The 20510-nt window shown below is 45.9% G+C and overlaps 3 protein-coding genes across 3 annotated transcripts; all 3 read right to left on the bottom strand.

The window, feature by feature from the left end:
* Positions 1 to 59: 59 nt before the first annotated feature.
* On the bottom strand, positions 60 to 9918 carry DDX51 (DEAD-box helicase 51). Its single transcript, XM_083803881.1, has 16 exons — positions 9662 to 9918; positions 9244 to 9578; positions 8655 to 8893; positions 8374 to 8524; positions 7337 to 7482; positions 6917 to 6988; positions 6620 to 6726; positions 6000 to 6108; positions 5234 to 5379; positions 4365 to 4563; positions 3559 to 3674; positions 3342 to 3458; positions 2335 to 2436; positions 1734 to 1797; positions 1344 to 1478; positions 60 to 600 (listed from the first exon to the last, which is right to left on the bottom strand). Exons 1-16 carry the CDS (start codon positions 9682 to 9684, stop codon positions 574 to 576), a joined length of 2088 nt encoding a protein of 695 aa, XP_083660007.1. The 5' UTR covers positions 9685 to 9918; the 3' UTR covers positions 60 to 573.
* A 146-nt stretch (positions 9919 to 10064) lies between these two features.
* LOC310883502 (macrophage migration inhibitory factor) lies at positions 10065 to 12267 on the bottom strand. Its single transcript, XM_083803980.1, has 3 exons — positions 11854 to 12267; positions 11048 to 11220; positions 10065 to 10325 (listed from the first exon to the last, which is right to left on the bottom strand). Exons 1-3 carry the CDS (start codon positions 11959 to 11961, stop codon positions 10259 to 10261), a joined length of 348 nt encoding a protein of 115 aa, XP_083660106.1. The 5' UTR covers positions 11962 to 12267; the 3' UTR covers positions 10065 to 10258.
* A 2701-nt stretch (positions 12268 to 14968) lies between these two features.
* Positions 14969 to 19098, bottom strand: LOC310883503 (macrophage migration inhibitory factor-like). The gene is made up of 3 exons (XM_083803981.1): positions 18573 to 19098; positions 15897 to 16069; positions 14969 to 15207 (listed from the first exon to the last, which is right to left on the bottom strand). Exons 1-3 carry the CDS (start codon positions 18678 to 18680, stop codon positions 15141 to 15143), a joined length of 348 nt encoding a protein of 115 aa, XP_083660107.1. The 5' UTR covers positions 18681 to 19098; the 3' UTR covers positions 14969 to 15140.
* Between the last annotated feature and the right edge of the window lie 1412 nt (positions 19099 to 20510).

The following is a 20510-nucleotide window of genomic DNA, read 5'->3' as shown; positions in this document are numbered from 1 at the left end:
AAATCCACTCAGCGCTATCTCCATCCCGGTACCCAGGAATCTTTAACAGACACTGAATGTTTTAAAAAATATTTATACATAGTATTTATTTAAAAGTTCCAGGCCCTTCAGCCTAGAACAGCTCTTCAAACAGTATTCTGTTACAGACACTGTACAGGTTTTTACGCTTTTATGCCCTTGCAGATACTGCTCCTTGCACGGTACAGCAGAACCGTGACCTGGCCCAGTTCAGAGGCAAGAAGGGCACAGCCCAGACCTTTGGTGACCAGCAGTTCCTTCAGGCACAATCTTCCAAACGGTGTCAAGCTCTTCGCTGGTTTTACATATGCCAGTAGGGTATGATGCAAAGTCCTTTTTAATGCATTTTTTTCTTTTTTGAAAACCAGTAAGTGAACTGTGTTACCCGTGTCCTTGAAATGGAAACAAGGTCTGTAATAGCTGACTTAAGATATGATAAACTAGAGGAGACAACCCTTGAGCTCTGGAACTGTATCTCTGTGTTACGGTGCTACGTAGTATAGTCCAGCTCAGCAGCTTCAGCGCGATGAAACAGCTTCCTCTGCTTGCATTCGTTCAGGCTCGTTTCTGTGCTTGCTCACCCTATTCAAAATTAAAGTTGAGAAGGTGACTGAAGATGCTCCTGTCTCAGGGTCACACAGAAGGGACTTCAGGGAGCAAAGGGACAATTTAATGATCTTTTCTGCCCAGTTCTCTGACACTCCTAATCTGCAACTCAAAATCATAGTTTTTCAAGGACAGATGTTTATCAAGAGTCCTCAAAGTAGAAAGCAGAACACTTCCCCACACTGTACAGCACAAGAATGTCCATTATGGATCCCTAGTCCACCAATCTGACAAGTTAAATGCTACCCTGCTTCTGTCTGAAAGCTCTCAACCTTCCTAATGGTGTGTAAGGGAGGGACTGTGGATAAGGCTTTCCTGGCTTGATATACCCAACTTGAGCATGGCTGTAAATCAACATGGTTGTAAATTACCATCTTAAAACTCTGGAATGACAAAAGGCAACTCAATCTCTGCATTTCGTTTGCTTGCCTCTGGATAGCTGCCAAAACCCAAGCTCAAGAGATGAAGAGAAAGCCAGTAGAAAAAAAGGGAACACCATAAATACTGTCTACCCTTCTAACAGAAAATCTTCCTCCCCTCCCAACCCTTTCCAAGTACTTCATAATGATGCACCCAAAAAAGCTTCCTTCATACTGACATAGAAACAGCTCAGTTAAAGAGAAGGTTTCTGGACTCTGATACTTGTGCTCGTCATGAGTTGCAATGAACCGTGTAAGCTGTAGTTTGATTTTTAAAAATTTCTTTCCTGTTGCAGTTACCTTGACTGTCTTCTCAAGCTTAGACAGAGCTTCCTCATATTGCTGCACCAACGGCTTTAATGACTTGCCCTTCACCAAGTGCTTCTTTATGTCCGGGATGCCAGCATCTTTCAACATCCGCAGAAACCTGCGTTCCTGTGTAACAAAACAGATACAATAGAAGAAGAAATGAAAGTACCTCCCCTTCACTGGAGTTGAGACACCCCACTGCCTATCAGCTAGAAAATGTGCACATTTTGGAACACGCTGCCTAGTCAGGGAATAACTGAATAGAAATTTCCAAGTACAAAACTCAGCTGACTGGAGAAGATGGAAAGTTGTATGACCCTTATCTTCCCTACTCTCCTCTCTATGCTTCCTTTTCAAATGAATTTTATACCAATGACATACCTGAATTCTAAGGACCATGCTGAAAGCTAAGCCAGCTTTTCCTGCACGAGCCGTTCTTCCAACCCTGAAATCAGAAAAAGGAGCATCAAGTCAACTTAGCCATGTAGTTGCTGCCACTATCAGCTTCACAAGTCCCATTATGAAATTCTTCAGATGTAAGGAAAGTATGATTCTAAGTTTTTGAGTCTAGCACAGCAGGCCTAGCCATATGTTACAAAGGATGAACATTTCCAGGGCTCATTTACAGCTGCAGAGCCTCTGCAGTCTTCTAAGCATCTGGAAACTTAACTTGATGCTGTCCAGGACAATATTTCTAACTCCTGTAAAATACATTGTGTATAACAGGGTTATACAAAAGTTCTAGTTCTATATTCTAGTTCTATTCTACTTCTCTATTCCAGTTCTCTATTTTAATAGTACATTGCTCTGGTGATGCTAGGAATTAAATTCTGATTTAAAAAGCTATTTGCATATTGAAGTTAAAAAAATAAATAAATCGAAAGCTAATAGAACACCTTTTAAGTGCATGTTACTTATGCTAAATATTTCAAAGAAAACCAAGCTCAAATATCTTCCTTTTGTTCCTGGTCATCTTACCTACCGGTGAATGTATGCCCTGATGAACTGAGGTGCGTCATAGTTTATCACACAATTCACTCCTTTAATGTCAATCCCTCGAGCAGTGGCATCTGTGCTGATTAACCTGGTTTTAAATACATAGTCATTTTTAGGTAATTCCTCTTGCACTACACACACAAAAAACAACTGAACACAGCACAACTCTTGCTAATCTCTGCTCAAACTGGGTAGCCAGCTTCTGACCTCTGAGCAGGAAAACAGCACTATATATCACTCCCTTACGTAAATGGCGTTATTAGCTGTCTGTTCTAAGTTCCACTGCAGCTGTACATGAAAAGCTGCTTGGTGTTTCCAGGTTCTCCAAACACACGACACTGATCCAGACAGCTCCCAGCACACCAGAGGTTACAAACACGTAAACCATCTGAAAACTTCTTAAATGTACTGAATGCACACAGCAAGGTGTGAAATTCCAGTGGTAAAGGAAAAATTTAAACACATAGGGTTTGGACAAAAAGAAAATCCAGAAAATAATATTTACCTTCTTCTCAGGGACATTTTATAGCTGCAATCCCATATGGTTACCAAAATCACAAAGTAAATCAAAAAAATGAATAGAAGTAAAACTGTCTGACAGTCTGATTGGGGGTTTCTTTGGTAGGAAGCACTAGTACTATATGTAGTTTTAGCAGCAACATCTATTTTCTTCCAGTAAGCACCAGATTCCCCTAACCACAGAAAGTAAAGCTAAGATTTTTCAGAACTGCATCTACATTTTGGGCAACAACATGAATAAGCAGAAACTTCTACTGCTTGTTATAAAATAACACAACAGGCCAGTTCACGTGCAGGTGTAAACACAGTTCATAAGTCAAAAGACCAAGTCCCACACCCATTTTTTAAATTGTTTCCCACATGCTCTGTTTTACAGGGGACCCTGTTTAAGTATCTTCTTGATTCTAACTACCTTTTCATGCTAGAAATAACCTATATTGGAAGACATGCAGGAAACTTATTTAAGATACTCACAGTTGTATCTTTCCTTGTTCAAATTCTTTCATGGTTCTCTGTCTCTCATTGGGGGGTAACCGGGAAGAAAATTCAGCCACGGTGATTCCACCGAAGGCCTGAACCAGCAGGAACAATCTGTAGGCAAATGGGATAGAAATGGTCACTTCATTACCTAACTCTGTAACATCACTACAGTAGATATGTGCCAAGTGATCTCATTAATGTGTTCATTCACCTGTGGGACGCCTCCCTGGAGTTGGTAAAACACAACACCCGGGTAAACTTCATTGTCAGCATGAAATGCAAGAGGAGCAAAGGCTTGGAATTCAGGTCACAAGGCACGTAACATTGCTGCAGTCAGCAGGGAAGAAATTCAGAGACAAAAATTATTTCTTGCCAGGCTACCTTCACTGCAACCCACCACCTGCCTGTGACCTACACAGTCTTGAATGTTTTGCAACTAATAGCAACAAAACCGGACCCCACAATGTCACTGCCCTTAGAACAAGTCACAGCAACGGGCTGGGAGAACACAACACAAGGTAGAGGTGGGAGAACTATGTTGTTCGAGTGATCTCACTTCTCCATGGCAAGTAACAACATGCACTGCCTTCTTGTCTACTGGGTGACCTGTAACCACACGCCTTGAAATGCATGTTATACGTACGTATGTAAAGCACAGTTGAAAAGTACTAATACATTATTACTTCATATCTCCACTCCCTATTGATAGCAAATTTAATTCTGCATGAAGACAGTTGAATTCTAAAGAATTCTAATCCTAACCAAATGAATGCTTATCCATTTGCTCATTACTCAGCAAAGGCAGAGCTCTCTGGGTCATAAATACTGCCAAAGCCACTTTCTCCCAGTACCTCTGTATCACAAGGCATCATATGAAAGCTGTATTAATAGATAGGCTACAAACATTATTCCAAAGTTAAACTAATCTTCTAGCATAACTTATTCAAGCACCTCATTTTTTTTTAACAACTACCAAATAAAGTTACTTTAATGGTTGCAAGAGAATTAATGTTATACCGATAGCCCCTCAGGGAGTGTGTATTTCTCTTCAGCATCTTGTTCAGTCTCTGTTCCATCTATGAGTGGTTTTTTCTCAGAATATACAGATGTGAAGAGGCGAGGCTGGAACAAGCCCAGCTGCTGCAGTTTCTCTGGGTCCTGGGTCAGCGTGGCTGAAAACAGCAGTTTCTGTAAAGGTATCTGAGGATAGCAGCAGCTGAAATAAATAGTACAGGGAAACTGAGCTTTGAGGTTAGGGCAAAGCACTTCCTCCAGAAGTACTTTCAGGTGATGTTACAAGGGAAGCAATTAACTCTTTTTGATGCTCTTCTCCTGCTCTGGGCCTTTCCAGTGGGTTTTTTTCTACCCTTGTTTTATAGAGTTCAGAGGTGGAACTGGATCAGCATTCTCAACTCAGCTGCACAACACACATTGGTCACCCTTGCTCCCATCCTAGTTCCTTCCTTCCTTGGTTGCTGAACTCAGTTTCTGACACATCTCTATCCTGCTATTTGAAAACAGCAGCTGCAGACACAGTTCTAGCATTTTCCTTCAAATTCATTACTTAGCTTGCCAGAGGGCATTGCTATAGATAACGTGCAAATGATTCAAACACTTGCAATGTTTGAGGATTCTTTTGATGCTGCTTTAGTCCAGTTAAGGAAAGCTTGAAGAATACAATACGTAGATTTCAGTCTAAAAGATATCCTTTAACACCAGCTGTTTACTGCCTGCTTTTTTGAGCTCTGAAGAAGCAGCTGCCTTAATTTGGCAGACATTTCTCTGAATAAGTAGGCTTTGGGAGTGCCTGTGAGTGTGCTACAAAGCAGGCATCTAAGTGCTGGCATCCATGCAAATGGTTCAAAGAAATGCATTTTGCAACTTACCTTGCTGCTGTTACAGGCCCTGGTTTGGTCCTCTGGAAAAGTGTATTAGAGCCAGAGTCATTTTCTACTTGGAATGCAGCTTTGACAACTTGGTTCAGCCAATTCTGGTGCATGTCATCAATCATACGGTCAGCTTCATCTATGATCTGAATTCACAAAGACAAAAAACACTGCTTGTTAAATACTGTCTTGTGCTTAGGCGGCTTGTATTTCTCTTTTGTAACTGTATGCAAGATGTATAGAAGCTTCTATTCCACACAATTTCTTTCCTTGCCTGCTGTTCCTCAAATGAAGACAGAAATTTCTACCTCCAAACTTTTCCTTTTGTTTCAGTTGCTCAGTAGCCAACCCGACACTCAAACTACACAAATTCATTTGCATTTAAATACAATCAATGTCTTTGCATAAAAGATAAAAAACACCTTTATCCAAAATAGGATGGCAGCTATGTCTCTGCACAGACTCCAATATGGTGGAAGCTACTACAGTCTGATAATTTACCCTGAAACTGTTTTTTGACTGATATGGCTTCACTCCAAATTTGTGTCTGAAAGAAGATAAGACAGAAGGGGAAGTACGTGGATGCCTGGGTGTCACGAGTTGGAATAAAACTTCTCATCTTGACACAGCTGCCTGAGCAATCTAAAGCAAAGACCAAGACCACAAAACAGTTCCAACAGAGACGTATTTATGCACCATGAAAGAACAAAGCAGGAGGATCCAATGGACCTCGCACTAAGGTTGGACACCTGCGGAGCTGACTCACCAGGAAGCGAAGCTGCGTCAGGTTGAACCCCGGGGTCTTGCTAATGTGATCTGCGAGCCGCCCCGGCGTAGCCACAATGATATCAGCAAGGCTGCAGTAGCCTGTCACTCTGAAAGAACAAGCAGCTCATCACTAAGTTTCTCCCTACGCTGTAAGGCACATAAAAGAGATCCTTGGTCAAAAGACCTTAAGATTTTCCCATTGAAATTTTAATTTAACTGAGAAATATTGAAATTCAAACACACAATTTACCAGCACACAAAGACAATGCTGGACACTAAGCCCTATTCTCCATTGTACTACCTGTTTAAGCAGAAAGTGACATTATTCATTGCCCTGAAGAAAAAGCATAATAATTGCAGCAAAATTCTCTAACAGTCGTTTGTACCTGTGGGCACAAGGTAAATGTTTGCATTCTACTCAGCTGGTGAACAGCCCCAAAAATCTAAAAACACAGCAACCACAAAGAGGGGTAGTAGCAGGCACTTTGTCATAAACCTACTATCAAAAATCATTACTGCATGATGGTGTGATGCAATAAGCTCCATTTTGACCTCTGCTCACAGAGATTAAATAGCTTACAATCCCCACAAACCTTATCAAAAGAGCATTTAACCTACTTTTTCTGGACGAGCATCTCCTGTTCCTTTGCAAAAGATTTCTGGCCAGTAATCAAAACGACCTTCAGACCTGTCCCATCAGTGTAAATGTTGAACACTTTACTCACCTGCAAAGAGATGTGCTTTGTTAGCCACAACAAAATCACTGAAAGTAATACTTCCCATTAATAACATCAAACCCACTGACAGTGTCTTCAAACTGCACCCAGAACAGCCAGACAAAATATTCCCTGCATCAGCCCTTCCCTCAGCCCAGTTCTGCTCAGTGAGTAGTAGCTGAGGAGCTAAATTATGTACCTGTTGTGCCAGTTCCTTGGTGGGCAGAACAACCAGAGCTCGTACTTGGCAAACTACTCGATCTAGCAGAACCTGCCAAAACAAAGGCCAAATGAGTCTCTGAAAGCAATGGGGTGAAAAGGAGCTTCTTGTATCTAAGCTGGTGAGAAGAGATGGGTATGACACCTTCCAGAGTTTTATGCTTCCGTTTTGCTCCCCTCCATCCTCCCAACTCCTCACACTATGCCTCTTGTCTGCAAAAAGGAATAGGATGCTGAGGTGAAGAGGACTCATACAGCTCCTTCAGACAGCTCTGAGCAAAAAATCTGTCAATTTGCATCCACAAATTCCTTGGCTTTCTAACCTACTTCTAAGTTCAGGATGGGGTCGATTTTGTTCAAGCAAAACATTTGCCCTACGTTTTGCTGGGGGTAAACTCACCTGTATTATTGGTATGACAAAAGACAGGGTTTTACCACTGCCAGTAGGTGCCGAGACACAGATGTCTTTGGGGCGGTATCCTCCCTGCCCCATCAAATACCCATTGGATGCACTCTGCAGAATAGCAGGAATCACCTCTGCCTGAACTGAACAAAAATGGGAATAAACATTAGTCCAGTTCATTAACTCTGTAGATAAGACTCACCTAGGAAAGCAGTGTTTTATACAACGAATCTATTTCCCTATCTGTGCTGTTCTTGCTACAGATGTTTTTGAGTCTTCCTCTCTTACATCTTAGTAGAGATGCTATCTGTCTTTTCCCTGGTTCTTTTTCATTCGTGAGCTTAGCACTGAATACGGAGATTTCCCGTTTCAAGAATTCAGCTATTTCTAGTGCTCAGCATAGATGTTACTGTGTTAAATATTGTTTTCAACTCATACGTGTCTTGTCTTTGTGTTAGGGTGACACTGGGCAGATTTAAAGTCTGTGAATGCTTGTCTGTGAGCATCCTTTTTTTGAAGTACAAACTACACCTATAAAAACACATACTATGCAACAGAGCAATGTAGCAACATCTGCCAAGGAGCAAAATGAACACCTCCTATAGGCTTTGAAGTCATTCAAGTTTGCTGCTCCTTTTAACAGCTTTTTGCTGCTTTTAATGAGTTGAACGGGTTCCCAGACTGGTCCAGTTAGTACAAGAGATGGTGGAAGGCAAGGAAATAAAGCACATGTACGGAACTAAGTGGAAAAAATGTGAGGATACAGGCAAGATCACTCTCCTTTGGGTGCTGTGAGCTACTACTTCAAAACACATCTTCTGTGACACTGCATTTATGACTAGATATACCAATTTTGATTACTCAGCCTACCTAAGTCTTTGAAAGTAAAGTGTTAAAACTAGTATCATCATTTCACCGCATTAAGTTTGCTTTTGTTCTATATTTTATTTCATTGACCCCATAAAACATACAGCAACAGATTCAGAAATTAGGTAAGTGAATTCAGAAAGAAAGAAAGAGCACTATCAAGATACCTGGAAAAAAGGACTCTATCCCATTCATCTGCAGCTTTTTCAATAGCTTGGGATGAATTCCTGGGACATCCCCGACTGGAATCAGGTTCTCTTTGATACGTTTTTGCAGTAATTTTGGTTGAGCAAGCCACTGTGGTAAAAAGGGCTGAACCTGAAGTGGGGGAAAAAGAGAGAGTCACAAAGTGTTTCTGCCATCAAATGAGCAATACCATACATTAAAACAAGCTGGTAAGATGCCTGTTCATACCCAACCATCATCAAAATTCAGTCAAGCTAGTTACCTTCTGCACGGGCTTTCTGTCATAATCTCCGAGAACCACCAAGCTGGAAGGTGGCGGAGTTGCTTCTTCCCCTGAGGCTGCTAAGGGCAGCTCCTCCTTTGTGCTTTGGTTTCCTTCAGCTCCTTCACTGCGCGCTTTCTTTCTTTCAGCTCCCTTAGTCTCCTCATCCCTCTTCTTCCTTTTAGATTTATTTTTAAGATTTCTTTTATCTTCCTGCTGTTTAACGTCTTCTTCAGAATCTAGGTAACAGGAATACAAAGCTGCAGGTCAGAACGTGCTACAAAAACGTGATACAGGGAACATTATACATCACAGAATGTAATCAACAATTTGCAAGCTCATCCTTCCTCTTAAATCCAAGTACAAGAGTCAAACATTGTGGTGGTGACATGGAGGCAAGCGAAGACTATGTTGACACATATCCCTCTTTCCCTTACACCAAATTCACCCCCAAAGCTTGCAACAAGGGGCTTTAGAAAGCAAACTACTCTCAGATAAACTCAGCAAGGTACTCAAAAGGCACCTCGCGAGTACCCCTCTGCCCAGAACCGCCGACCCCATCACGCCAGGCCCCCCCAGCCCCGCTCACCACCGCCAGCTCCATGTTCCTCGGTGGGCGCTGCTCCTCCGTCCTCCTCCTCCTCCTCCTCCTCCTCCTCGCCGCCGCCCGGCTCAGCGCTGCCGCCTGCTGCCCGCTCCGCGGCCGCCCGCCGCTCCCCCCGCGGTCTTCCCCGCCCCTCGCTCCCCGGGCTCGGCGCCTCGCCGCCCGCTGCGGGCTCCCCGCCGGCTCCCCGAGGCCTCTCCTCCTCCTGCCGCCTCAGCTGCCGGGCCCTCGCCTGCTCGCGCAGCCGCTCCAGCAGGACCCGGGCCCGCTCCTGCGCCTCGGCCCCGGCCTCCTCCTCTTCCTCCTCCTCCGCGGCGTACCTGAAACAGCCGAGAACGAACGCGTCAGGCCCGGCCCCCGGCCGACAGAGCCCGGCTCTCACCCTCCCGCCGGCCCCGAGCACCTGGTGATGGAGAACAGCGCCATGGCGGCGCGACGAGGCGGCGTCAGCCAGCGCCGCAAGATGGCGTCACGGGCCGCGACAAAATGGCGTCACGGGGCGCGCGCGACGGCCGAAGGCGCCACAAGGGGCGCGCGGCGGGGCTGCCCTGAGGTGAGGGAGGCGGCCCTGGCCCCACTACTGCGTTGGCAGCGACACGGAGGAGGCAACGAGGCGGCCTGAAGGCGCCCCCAGAGCCCAGCAAGGTAGAAATCATCCCAGAACACCGCCACACACCCTGCCCTCAGTGAAATACCCGGCCTTACGAGCGGCACCGACCCTCAAGCATTTATTCCTCACAGCTCTCAGACCCCACACATACTGCATCCCATCGCGCTCCTAACCCACCACAGCTCACACCAGACTATTTTATTTCTAAATCTTTATTCGTTTCCTACACGGAGAAAACAGAGGAATGTTGAAGCAGCAATATCCAAACACATGAGCAAGGAGCCATCGCTCCGTGAGGGCACAAAAAGCAGCCCGGGGCCCCTTGTGCTGTGGTCTCTGTGGGCAGCGTGAGGGTAGGTCCAGGAGCAGCCTCTTCGTACGGGGGGAGCTCTACGCAAAGGTGGAACCGTTCCAGCCCACATTGGCAGCGTTCATGTCGAAGTAGTTAATGTACACCCTGCAGAAGAAGCACAGGAATACAGTGACATTTATGTAAGTGATGAGTGAGAGAAGGCAACAGGACAGTGGGAGTGTGCTTCCTGTTCCCCAGAAAGAAAGAAAAAGCGAAGTTTCGTTTCTACCAAAATCTAGCTAATTTGTCTGACAGAACCCCTAACAGCCAATATTCCTTGGAACCCCTGGAACTGTACTTTCTTTTAAATATAAACCCTTCTTCAGTCAGGGACTGTTCAGACTCCAGAGATGTTTTGGCTCTTCTCTCCAGCCCTGGGATGCAGGGGGCAGCAGGTTCCTCCTGGCCTTCACCGCTCCCTGAGGATATTCCCCAAAGCCCTGCCGGTCCGTGAGGGAGCTGTTCACAGCCTGATAGTTCGTTCCTACCCAGTCTTTCAGCTCTGGCCTGTAACTCCTACTCCCTTGAGCTTCCAGCCTCCCACTATGAGAAGACATCACACCTCTGAGGCAAAAGACTCTGCAACTTGTTAATACCCTGGTATTCCTCCCTACTCTGAGGGCAGGAAGTCATTTAACAGCAGAGGCCTGAAGGGAAACTTTGTAGGCAAACTCTTACACGGATGCGAGGATGCTGCAAGTGCTCACTCTGTATTCTTTCAAACACATGGACTTATTACCAGCTTTTTATGCTTCCAAATTAAGTTATCAAAGCAGTTTCAGAGCACCAGAGGAACAAGGTTAACATCACTCACATCCAAGCCTTACCTGTCTGCAGATACGTGCAAGTGCTTAGAGATCAGATCGCACAAGAGCTTGGTGTAGGTCTTGTTCTGCTGCCCTCCTATTTTGCCAATGCTGTAGAGGCTGCAGAGAGCACAGGGATCCGTGGAGCCCCCAAAGGACATCATCTGATCAGGTATGATGTGCACAGCAATGTACTGCGATAAGAGAACAAACGGAGTAATTCATTTTCCTTCTCCTCACACAGACTTGTTTAAGGTACCAAACTCGGCATTAAGCATTGTGCAGCTGTGTGCCATTCTGGAGGCCAAGAACAGCCCCCAGCCTCCTTACGAGGCCTTGGACCACTAGAGGCTGCTAGGATCATCCCAGATGGCGGGATCCCCCCAGGTGCCGGGATCCCCCCAGGTGCCGGGATCCCCCCTGGCGCCTGGCTCTGAGCTCCAGGTCCGAAGGCTGAGTTTGGGCAAACCCGCAGGCACGGCAGGCGCTTCTCCCTGCCGCTGCCGGGGGCGTGGGACACGCGGTCGGCGATAAGGGCCGAACGCCGCGTCCCCGTGCCAGAAATCACACCCCAAATCACCGAAACCCACGGCACTGCCCGTCCGGGACGCGGCCCCGCCGGGCTGCCACCCCCAGGCCGTACCCGCGGGCGGCGTGGGGAGGAGGAGGAGGAGGAAGAAGCGGCCATGGGCCCCCAGGCACCCGCTGCTCCGCTTGGGCCGGCGTCTCCCCAGCCCCGCATCCCCCACGATCCCTGCCCGGCCCCATCGCGGGGCGACCCCGGTGGGGCGACCCCGGTTCCCCGTCCCCCCGCCGCCCTCCCCGACCTGCGCGGGCTTGCCGGTGGCCTTGGCCAGCTGCTGGGTGAGCTCGCCCAGCAGGCTGTCGGGCACGGCGTCCTTGCAGACGTTGGTCTGGATGGCGAACATCGGCATGGTGCCGGCGGGGCTGGGGCTGCTGGCGGCGGAGACGAGCGGGACCGGGAGCGGGACCGGGAGCAGCGGCGGCGCAGTGGGGCGAGGGGGTGGCGGCGGCGGCGCTTTTAGGGCGAGCGGGGCCGCGCCGAGCCGGCCTTAAAGGGGCCGCACCGGGGGGGGGGGGGGGCTGGAACCCCCCCCCCCCACCCCACTGCAGGGACCCGCCACAACGCCCCCCCTAAAACAACAAACAAACAAACAAACAAACAAAAAAAAACAAAGAGGGCTGCCTCTCCTGGCAGCTGCAAAAGGGGGCTGTTGGCCCCGGATCGGAAGGGGGTTGTGTCCTTTTGCAAAATAAAGGCATATTTGTGGATTTTTTGTTCTAACCGTGTGCATAGCTGTTACACAATGTGAGCGAAAATGTGTCTGGCTGGTGGGCATATTAATTATTCTCTGATCTTCTTCGCTCGTATTGCAAGTGATTTATTACTCCTCAGCATCCTCATTTTCATACCAGGTTTGTGGGGAAAAAGAGGCAGAATTGCTCTTTTTTTTTTTTTTTTCCTTTTTTTGTTCTTTTCTTTCTTTTGCTTAGAAATGAAACGGTGTGAGCCCATTCCTTGGGGAAAGGGATCTTGAGAGATGGGCCTTCCGCTGGCTATGTGATGCGGTGCACGTAGGCTGCAGAGGGCACGACTCGACTCGCCGCCCTGCTTCACGCTGCAGCTTGGCGCTGCTTGAAATGACTCACGGGAAGGCAAAAGAGAATCAGGCCCAGAGCCTTCTCTGTGCAGACATTTTCCAGACAGGAATCAAGCACGTTAATTTTTAACAAAGTCCCAGTGCTGCAGCTGCTAGAAAGCTTGTGCATACATCTGCATTACACGTCTGACTACACATAGCCCTGAACAAAGAGCAGAAGGTGGTTTGAAGAGGCACAGGCTGTCACACAGAACTGGCAGGACTTGAAGTGCTTACTTTCATTTTTGTGATTCACAGTGATATTGAGACCTGAAGACGTTTCCCTCTGAGCACTGCCACTTATTCCCCGCACCTTTCTCTCTCCCTGAGTTGTTGCATAGGTGTGGGGTGGCAGTTCCAGCATTGCAGGCTGAAAAACTTGGGAGAGCAACGGGGCCACGGGGGTGATGCTCTGCAGCCTGCCAGCCCAAGGCACCAGACCCTTGCCATGCTGCTCACACCATGGAGAGACACCTGCAATTTCCTCCTTGTGTCCCCTTGACTAAGGAAGTAGCAGAGCGTACATTTTCATAGCTTCTAAAGATGCATTTTTAAAAGTTAGATAAGTACTAGCACGCATCTGTGCACCTTTCCCTCACGTGATTACTCCACGTGCTTGCAATCATGTTTTCTGGATGAATCTGTTTTAAAACAACTGCTTGTGATTAAAATAAGAACAATGAAGTGTGTCTAAAACAGAAAGAAGCTGAAGGGTAAAATGTTTTACAGAAATACATCTAACAGCATTCTAATGATGAACTAGAGCCAAAAAAAAAAAAAAAGCCTTCATATTACCTATTAGAGAGCATAAAGCATGTTTGTTAACAAGTAGAGGTGGTCTTGACTGTACTTGGTCTCAGAGTTACCTTAGGAACGTGCGGTTCAGTGTTTGGATGCTCTGAGAATAACTCAGAAAGCATCTAGCACAGAAAGGCTTCAGCAGAAATGGGGGGTAGGCTGGAGCCTGGGGTCTATCCTGGAGCCTGACTGTAAATAGCAGGGTTGGGGCATTTGCTGGTTGTGGTTGGACATACTTGACTTAATTGCAATCAGAACCAGAGCACCGAGCCATTGGGCCAGGGAGAAGGAGCAAGGAGAACATCAGAAGATGCTGGTGCTGTGCCTCCAAGAGCAGACAGAGGAGGCGCTCTTTGAGCTGCTGGCTCTGTGAGGAAGGCAGACTGATTTGTGAAGGGAACTCCTCAGCTAAGGTCCTGCTGTGTTGAGGGGCTTCGTAGCCATTGTCTATGAGCAATTCTGCCAAAAGAATACCTGCCTTGTGTCATGCCTTCCTTCCTCGGTGGGCAACTCTGCAAGGCTTTAAGTAGGGATGAAGTCATAACTTGGGATGATGTCTCATAAGATATACGGTATTCAGATCTAAAGTAGCACCTTGCTGCTTTGATTTACCAGACCAGTTTCCACGTTATCCCCTCAAAGTATTTGTGCAGGCTGAGATGCAGACTTGTATTTAAAGATTGTGGCTGCAAAGGCAAAGCTATGATAGGGGCAAAAATGGGATGTTTACAATAGAGCTTGGAACAGAGATGAGATGGGGGCTGTTCTTCCAGAAAAAAAAAAAAAGTTTCTTTTTTCTTTAAAGCAAAAACAAAAAAATGTACACCTGATCTCAGACCTTCAGAAAATAGTTCTGTATTCAATCTTTCTATTTTCCTTTGGAAGCAAATTATATTATCTGACCCAGGGCTTGAATGATAAGTATTTATGTGGAAGTCTTCCTTTCATAATTCACCACTTTGACATCTGGGAATAGCTCACTGTGTCTCCCTCATTTTGAGCTGTGCTCTAATCTTCATTGTCATTGCAGATTGCTCAGGGGATGAAAGGGGAGGGCAGGACAGCAGACAGTGGGTTTTTTCCACTTACTCCCTCTGTCTGCTGTGAACCCTGGGAGATTCCTGCAGCACCAGCGTCCCTGCTAAGCAGCTAGATGTCTGCCTAGTGTTAGATCTAAGGAGGACCTGGACTGCAATCCAGCCCTTTTCAATAAAACACAACCCTGCGTTCCTCCTTTTGAAGTGAGGTCCATGTACCACATCAATGGCCACATCCTGACGTACATTTACACGTATTTTGAAAACAGAACTATCCTGACCTGATTAAATCTGTTCAGGCTGCCCAGCATGAACCCAAATGGAGTGTTCATCTTCAAAGGAAGAAACTGTTTTAAAGAAAAGCTTCTATTAGGAATATTTTGAGAAAGCACCCTCCCATCTCAGCCATAGGCCCTTCCAGAATAAGGAGAATCTCAGTTGTAAAGGTTCCTGCTGTTCTTCTACTTTTATTGAGGCAGCAGACAAGATGTTAGGACAGCAGTGGGTAGCACTGCTGGCTTTTACACTTGTGGCATATGCAGATAACACAACTAGAGCTGCAGCGCTCAAAAATCATGGTGAGTGTTCAGGAATAAGCTCTTACCACCTCAGAGCACCTCAAGCAAAGGTGGTGTTGTTCCAGCCCACATTGGCAGCACTGATCTCAAAGAAGCTGACATAAATTCTGAAAGAGAAGACAGGTGCTGTTAGTTGCCAAGAGGAGACCGCTGCAGCTGGCCAGGGTGGTCCTGCAGTAGGACACGGTCCTGCTGCAGTCTGGCCCCAGAGCTCTGCACACCGCAGGACCACACCACCTCTCTGCAAGTTGCACATTTGCTCCTGCAGTTTCTGGCAGGTATTGTCAAGTGTTGCAACGCAAGATGCCTTGTCTACTTGCATCCTGGAGCTGGCAGTGGTTTCCTACTTCTTGTTTTAAGGCAATCTCAGGATGCTCTATTTAAAGTAACTGACACAAAGTCGGTTCTGGGGCAGATTGGTGTACGTTCAGGAGAAGCACTAGAAATGCTTCTATCTAAATCAAAGCTCTTACAAGAGACCTCCACCTGTACCCCACAGACAGTGGGGAGGTGTTGGCAGATATTACTCAAATTATGAAATGCATCTGTACCTGGGCTTGTGCACGTGTGGTACCTGAGCCTCCATCATTTTAACTAAGAGATTTTACAGCTTTTGGGCTCTGCAGCTCATACAATTGCTCCTTTCCTCTTTTTAACTGAAGAGTTGCTCTATTGACTTGGCATTTAGCATCTTCAAGAAGAATGTTAACAGAAGAACATCAGAGGACAAGTTTGGGATTAAGAGCTTTGACAATCTGTGCAAAGTCGCATCAGACATGTTTCTGTATGAGCTCACCTGTCAGATGGTATTTTCAGCTGTTTGTTCAGCAGGTCACAGAGCAATTTGGAGTAGACCTTGTTCTCCTGCTCTCCTATCTTCCCAATGCTGTAAAGAAAGCACATAGCACAGGGGTCTGTGGAGCCGCCGAAGGACATCACCTGATCAGGAGAGATCTGTATTGCTAGATACTGTTTGGGGAAAAAAAAGAAGGAAGAAAAAAAAAAAAGAAAAGAAGAAGAGGAGTATTATCTTCCTTTGCCACGTTAGGAAAAGTTTTGAAAATTGCAAAATCCCGGATGACATTACTTAGGTTTTTGAATGTTTCCTGTATGTACTTCATTGCACTCTCAGATCTCCTAAATGTTTTTCTGCAAGTCACAGAGATGAGAATGTAAAACGTGCTCCCATAATATACCATTTGGGGATAGAACTGATGGCAGTGCCTATCTATTATGGAAAGGCTACTTTCCTAGCTAGAACTACTAGCAGCACATGAAATAACTGAAAAGAACAGTCCCAGGCACTTACAGATATTTTTTTACCACTTACTACAATGCAAATAGTTTTACTTGTGTGCTTATGAAGTACAGTGGAGCACTGATCTTTCCCAACCTTCCGTCTTCTCCTTGGAAGACTTTGTCCTCCAAGCCTTGCTTGCCACATCCAAGGCTTTTGTGTCTCGGTACCTAACTGTACAAGTTTGCATTCTTCTGAGATATTCCCTGCTGTGTTAAGGGCCAGAACAAGACATCATGACAGTTGGGCTTGGGAGTCTCGGTTCCTAATGATTACTCTGTTGGGGTAAAGATAATCGAGGCAGGGAGGTGGATAGATACACTGCACCTCATGTGCAGGACAGCCCCTTCCCTGGCTTGAGCAACTGGTCTGCTCCTTCTGTGGCCAGGAGTGAAGCCAGGACACAAAGAAACAAAGGCAGAACTGAAGCAGTGGGTGGTCCAGAGTCTGCCGTGTAAGCAGACCCTGCTGAAGCATTCAAAATGGGACAGGAGGCACACCTAGGTATTTACTCCAGAGGAGGGGATCCTAGCAGTGCCCCGTGTCTGACAAATGCCGCTGTCTTGCAGTGAACACTGTAGGTAATTGCAGGCTTCAACCCCAGAGCGTTACTCCAGTTCCATATTGGAAGATGGGCTCTGGATGCTCTGCCCAAGTACAATGTTGGGAGGAGGACCCTGTAATATCATTGTCTTTACTGCCCGTAAGGTTTGGGTGGAAAGTTCAGGTGCTGAGAACTCAGTGACGTGTCAAAAGAATCTGCTCCAAGCCACCAGGCTCTCCCTGACTGTGCAGGATGTGTGAATGCCGCTGGGGTTTGCAACGGCATTGCTCCAACCCTGCGTTCCAGAGAGATTTTGCACCTCACTGGACCTGCTGCAGTCTTCCCTGCTGAGGTAAATGTGAACTGACACAGCTGAGGTCTAGACCAACATCCCCCTCGTTAAACAAAATACAGCTTAATCCTGCTTTTGTTCTTGATAGCAGGACAACTGGAAGAAAGTATCCATGTTAACATTAATGAGCAGCCTGCAGTTTTCCCTGCTGCTAATGCATAGTGTCACATCCACACACTGGGGAATCCAGGGATCAGTTCCTTTGGCACCCATTTGGCTTCTGTTCTTACCCACGTTTATTAGTAGCGCATCGTTGGAATTCAGCAGCAATTAACCCCCTCATAAAAAAAGCAAACCTGAGTACCAGGAAGCGTCTGGGTAATTAGCCTTGGCTGCCATTTACAGCTTGTTTGGGTGCAAGGTGCACCCAGCCACAGCAGCGCAGGATGAACCAAGGAGACCCCGCTGAGGTACCACTTCTCCAGCCCTGTTCTCCCCAGCTGGACACCCTGTGCTCTAAGCTAGCTGTATGCCACTTGTAGGTATGCACACGCCTTTAAACATCTATCCCAGAAGCAGGTTAGTATTAAAAAATATCACGCTGAAATATTAATCACCATTATTTTCACCTTAAATGGTTTGAGAATATTTATTGAAGTGTTTTTTTTTTCCAGGAGAAAACAAAACACTGATAAAAAATCAGGATTTTTCTTCAAATGGTACCATTTCCTGCGAGAGGAAAACTCTGCATTCCTGCCCACACTAATCCTTTCCTTCTCTCTGATATATCCAGGAGACTCTCTCTCTCTTTCCTATTGCCTCCTTTGTCACGAAGAGTTTGCCTGTCCTAAAAAAAGACTTTGTTGTTCCCTGTGTATTTCTAAGTAACATTACATGTCCCTTCCACAGGGCTGCACAAGCCTGTCCCAGCTGCATCCCAGCCCTGCCCTCTAGCTTTATATTCAGGGCTGTTATGCAAGAACTGGCAGAGGACAACCTCTGCTCCCCCAAACAGGAAGCATTTGTTTTCTAGATTGATGAAATTTTTTTTTGAAGAGGGGTAGAGCACATCGGTCTCACAGAAGTAGTCAATTATCTTCCTGCATGGCTTGAAAAAAAATAATCTTACTCCCATTTTTGATTTAACCTGTTTTCTGGGGAGACAAGGCTTATACAAGCCTAAAACCTGCTTCTGAAGTAACTAGCTTCAGCCAGATATAGCAGAGATTGATTTCCTACATGTTTGATGAGACTGGCTGACTGCGCAGCTCTTTCCTGAGAAATGGCTCATTGCACAAGCACGCTTGGCTAAATGGAAAAAGTGAGCATCCCGACTTACCTGTGCTGGTTTTCCCATTGCCTTTGATAACTGCTGGGTGAGCTCTCCTGTGAAAGACTCGGGAACTTTGTCCTTGCTTATATTTGTGTTAACAATGAATTTAGGCATCTTTGGGTCGCGAGAGGGTTTTCTTTCAGCTCGCCTTGTTCACAGCACAGCTTTACTCCCAACACACCTGCTAGATTGCTTATCCCACTGAGAAGGAAAGCATACCAGGAGCCTTTAAATAGCCAGCAGTGACATGCCCTGGCACTCCTGGGGGACCAGGAGTCCCTCGGGAGAGAAGGGGCTGCGTGTGCTGCTGGCTGCTGGTGCAAACAGTCCAGGTAAAGCTCCTGCAGGAGGGGGAGCTGGCTGCTCGCACTCTGGAAATCGAAGCGGCCAAAAAGACACTTCACGTTTGGATTACTGCAAAAAACAGTGAAGAAGCAAGGGTTTCAGAGAATTTTTGAGGATGAAATGAATATAATGTGCCTTTCCTCACTATTCTCATAATTATTTTAAAATGCAGATGGACACCTCAGCTGTGAGTCTGGGGACTCTCTCTGTGGCATAGACCATAACAGAAAATCCCCAATAGAACATGTCATGGAGACTTCCCCTGAACTGTGACAAAGTTGTCACAAAGATGCTTTTAATTCATCCACCGTCCATGTTAGTGGATTGGCTCTCCTGCATCAGAAATGTTCTGAAAATAATGAAAATCCTGAAAAAAAATTCCCAAAATAACTTTTCAGGGCATGTATCCTGTGTGAAAGCATTAAAAACGAACTCAAATGACAGCTCCATCCATAAGGAGGGGAACTGCTATTTGCAATATTAAGGAGGGGAACTGCTATTTGCAATATTGATGAATCTCTTCTTCAGTGATTTGTTGAAAGCAGGTGGTGTAATCCAAAGCACTTGGTCATAAATCATACTACAGTTGTTAGTGGTCACCTGGAAAATCTTATACTGTGTTTGTAATGAACTTCATAACCTGTTTTTTCTACTGGTACAACAATCTCTAGTTATTTGCAGCTTACTTATGTAACAAGAAAAACATTTCCAAAACAAACTCTTTCTTTTCTGAAAACATCTGATGTAATTCCCAGAAGCTGATGTACCAGCTCGGAAACCAGGTCCTTTGACACCGCAAGGACTCTTGAGAGCGTTCTTTCTTTCACAGGAACCATTTCACCTCTTTTACGTACACTGGGAACCTTTCGGCTGGTCCTTCTCCCTGCCTGGAGTTACCAGGACGTTCTCCACTGAGGCTCCCACCCCATCTCCAGAAGGACTGCCTGACAGTACAATTTCACTTTCAGTGTTTTTTTTTTCTGTTTCCGTAGCTGGAACCTTTTTCCTAAGTTCCTCTGCTAAGTTTTGAATCTCTTTTCCCTGGGGCCGCACTGAACCACGCACCTAGCTTTTCCTCTATCAGCCTGACAGTCAGATATTTTAGACTTCTCTTTTATCCCTGTCTCACGACTGATGAATGTTAATTCTTCCTTCCCTCCATTTGCCTCTTTAAATTATTCTGCTTGGTCTTACACATTTCTGAACACTCTCATATTTCTGAACACTCTTCTCTGAACTATTTGTCGGCAGTTTCCTGGTTCTGAGGTGCTCAGAACTAGTGAGTCTCACTCAGGCGAGTTCAATAACAAACTCTTTGTTCAGATATCTGTGGCATCAGACAGGGCTCCTGGGAACAAGGGAGACCAACTGAGACCCAGGGCTCAGATCCAGAGCTGAGAGGCAGCCTTTATGTATGGTCTCGGGGCAGGATTAGGCCCTAAGGATCATTAACAAAATGTTTTACAACTTCACAAAGTACACCAGGATAAAAGATGTATTTATTTAGGAAAAAAATCTATTTGCATCCAGTAGATCTTAAAGCTGAGAGACTAAATTTCGTGTTAAAATCTTTAGAGACCAGCAAGAAATAAAACTCCA

Source organism: Anser anser (genome assembly GCF_964211835.1).
Source record: "Anser anser genome assembly, chromosome: 18".
NCBI classification, from domain to species: Eukaryota; Metazoa; Chordata; class Aves; order Anseriformes; family Anatidae; genus Anser; species Anser anser.
Note: the sequence above shows the minus strand (reverse complement) of the source record. Positions and strands in the feature narration are given on the sequence as shown.